This window comes from Pleurodeles waltl, chromosome 6, assembly GCF_031143425.1.
Source record: "Pleurodeles waltl isolate 20211129_DDA chromosome 6, aPleWal1.hap1.20221129, whole genome shotgun sequence".
Classification (NCBI taxonomy): domain Eukaryota; kingdom Metazoa; phylum Chordata; class Amphibia; order Caudata; family Salamandridae; genus Pleurodeles; species Pleurodeles waltl.
In genome coordinates this window covers 1411018454-1411020905 of record NC_090445.1, presented here as the reverse complement: position 1 = coordinate 1411020905, position 2452 = coordinate 1411018454, and the positions used below count along the sequence as shown (strand labels likewise).

Here is a 2452-nt window from a genome sequence, read left to right as displayed (position 1 = left end):
ATACGGAAAAATGAAACACTACTCCTAGATGCCGAGATTGAAAACATTTTGAACTGTACTGATTTAAAACCTTACGACAAAGCGGATCTTTACTCCAAATCTATTCAAAACTTTTTGCAATATTACAGCCAATGGCAGTCTGAAAAAAACAAGCTGACTCTACATACCCAAGACTCTGAGCTGCCACCACCAGCCCACACAGTGCCCCAGGATCGACAGCCCCACAATCGCTGATACCACCCCCATCCTCAGACGTCTTTGTTGAAGAACTTTTAAAAAATATAAGTCAGAAGAACAAGGGAGCAGCGCAAATGTTACTAAGTAAAATGGCAGCTTCTAAAGATCTAACCTGGTGGAACAATCGGGGTGAATATCTCTACAAAGAGCAGCCGGTTGTTGGGTCTTATATGTACGGCCTTGTCAAAGGTTTCACACACCCCAAAACCCTATTGCTCCAAAAAGTGCCTAGCGGTTGGGACCAGGCCGCTGCAGAACTCAATGTTCCTTTTTCGATTATTGGTAATGCCAAACACAGACAGCTGCTTGAAAGTTTTAAAGACCCTACTTACAACCCCAAAATTACTCCAACACCAGTTGTTTTTAAAGCCGCCCCTGGGTTGCCAACGCCCCTGTTTATCCCCCAACTATTCCCCTCTTGGAACACGTTGCCTCTACCTTTGGAGCCTCAAAAGACATTGTCAAAAAGGAAAACGTGGTTAAATGTGTGATACCTATGACTTATGATCCTATGTATATGTTTTACATTGTCTGTGTGCATAGTTTTGCAGCGGTTAATGTATTGATTGATTTCTTTCATCATTTATTTTCTTTAGTATGTTTAGCTGCCTATTGCTTGTACTAAAACTATGTGTAATAAACACTTTTTAACCATTTCATCACTCTTCTGTCATCTTTAAAAAAAAAAAATGTTTTTTTTAAATGTGTATCTTGGTGGCAGAATGAAAATGTATAGTCTGATTTTGAGTTTAAATTCCTTTATTGTAGACATTTATCATTACACGCACATCTGCATTACTGTCAAACAGTGTAACCTTTTTGATATCCAAAAACATTCCCAACCAGTGTTTTCTACCCTTTTAATGCGGATCTGTGTTAATGACTAGCGAGCTTTGTCTTTCTACACCCATTTCCTCAGGTAGCTCATTGCTTGAGAAAGCATCCAAAAAGTATTTATTTGCGCATTTATGCCACCGTAAGAGCGCACGTATCTGTACAGTGTCCATTGTACAATATTTTAAAGATGGTCAAACATATTCTGGCGGGTGTGGTTGACCTGAATGGCACTGTCAAACACTGCAAATACAATAATGTTTTCATTGGTAGCCAGGGGTTGACTAAAACATATTTCTACTTTTAGATTTCCGTTTTTCATCAGATTATAGTGATCCCTGTCTTCCATGTCGGGCATCAGATCGAAAGCAAAAAGTGTGTAGCCACCCCCATATCCTTCTCTTGATGTGATGACTCCCGAGTCCCTGAGATGTTTTCCTGTTGTCGACAACAATCCAAGATATTCCCTGATAAAATTAGCTGTTCTAAAACTCAGTGTGTATGGCTTTGTAGGAATCACAGCCCCCTCGTGTACCAACGCTGCGTAGTTGATGTCGTAGTGTTTGAAATAGAAAGGGTTTGAGGTATACAGGTCGCTAAAAGTTGTATTGTCCATAAACCCTATGATATTAAGTTTTGTTAGCTGGCCCAGAAATACATTTTGCTGATGGGTTAATCTGGTACCAGTTGAAATGCTGTATATCTCCAGAGCTACTCTTTCCATGGCATACTTGGCATTCAATAGGTGTAAGGCCTTGGCGTGAGCCAGTCTGTCGCTTGGTGACACTTTCACTCTTTTTTGCTGTTCTGCATCCCCACTGAGGCAGAACGAGTCTTTGTTACTGGTTAGTTTGATCTTAAGATTGATACCATTGACGAGTAGTTTATCCTGGTAGAAAAGGTCTGAATGTATGCAGCCGACGAGGCCAAACTGTCTACTGCCTGTGGCGCAGTTTGCTCTTTTTACAAAACCCTGATTGTGACCGTCCCAACGCCGTAGCTTCAAAATGGCCTTAAGTCTCTTTGTAGAAGAGTCCTGCTGAAAGCCAGGGGGTTCAAGGCCATCACGGCTGTAATTCAGAATACTCTCAATGTATGCCCTATACGCGTACATGTTATCACTGCGTGATAAGCCAATGACCAAGGGTGATGTCCACCTGATTAAACATGGTTGCGACGGGGTAAGCGATTGTCGCCACTTTAGCATAATTCGCTATGTTGGAACCATCCGCTTTTACAAGTTTACAGATGAGGTGCAGTAACGTATTGTTGAGATCCAGATACATATCCGTGGACCCTTACATATAAAACTCTATCAGCGCCAAAGGTGTTAAAGAGGTTGTTCTGCTTTTCAGAAATATTTACGTTAGCCCCCCTTCTC

At 41.4% G+C, this 2452-nt stretch overlaps 1 protein-coding gene across 1 annotated transcript; it reads right to left on the bottom strand.

Annotated features, from left to right (window-relative positions):
• Nucleotides 1–1255: 1255 nt before the first annotated feature.
• Nucleotides 1256–2185, bottom strand: LOC138301768 (uncharacterized protein F54H12.2-like). Its single transcript, XM_069242275.1, has one exon. The coding sequence runs from the start codon at nucleotides 2183–2185 to the stop codon at nucleotides 1256–1258; it is 930 nt and encodes a 309-aa protein (XP_069098376.1).
• Between the last annotated feature and the right edge of the window lie 267 nt (nucleotides 2186–2452).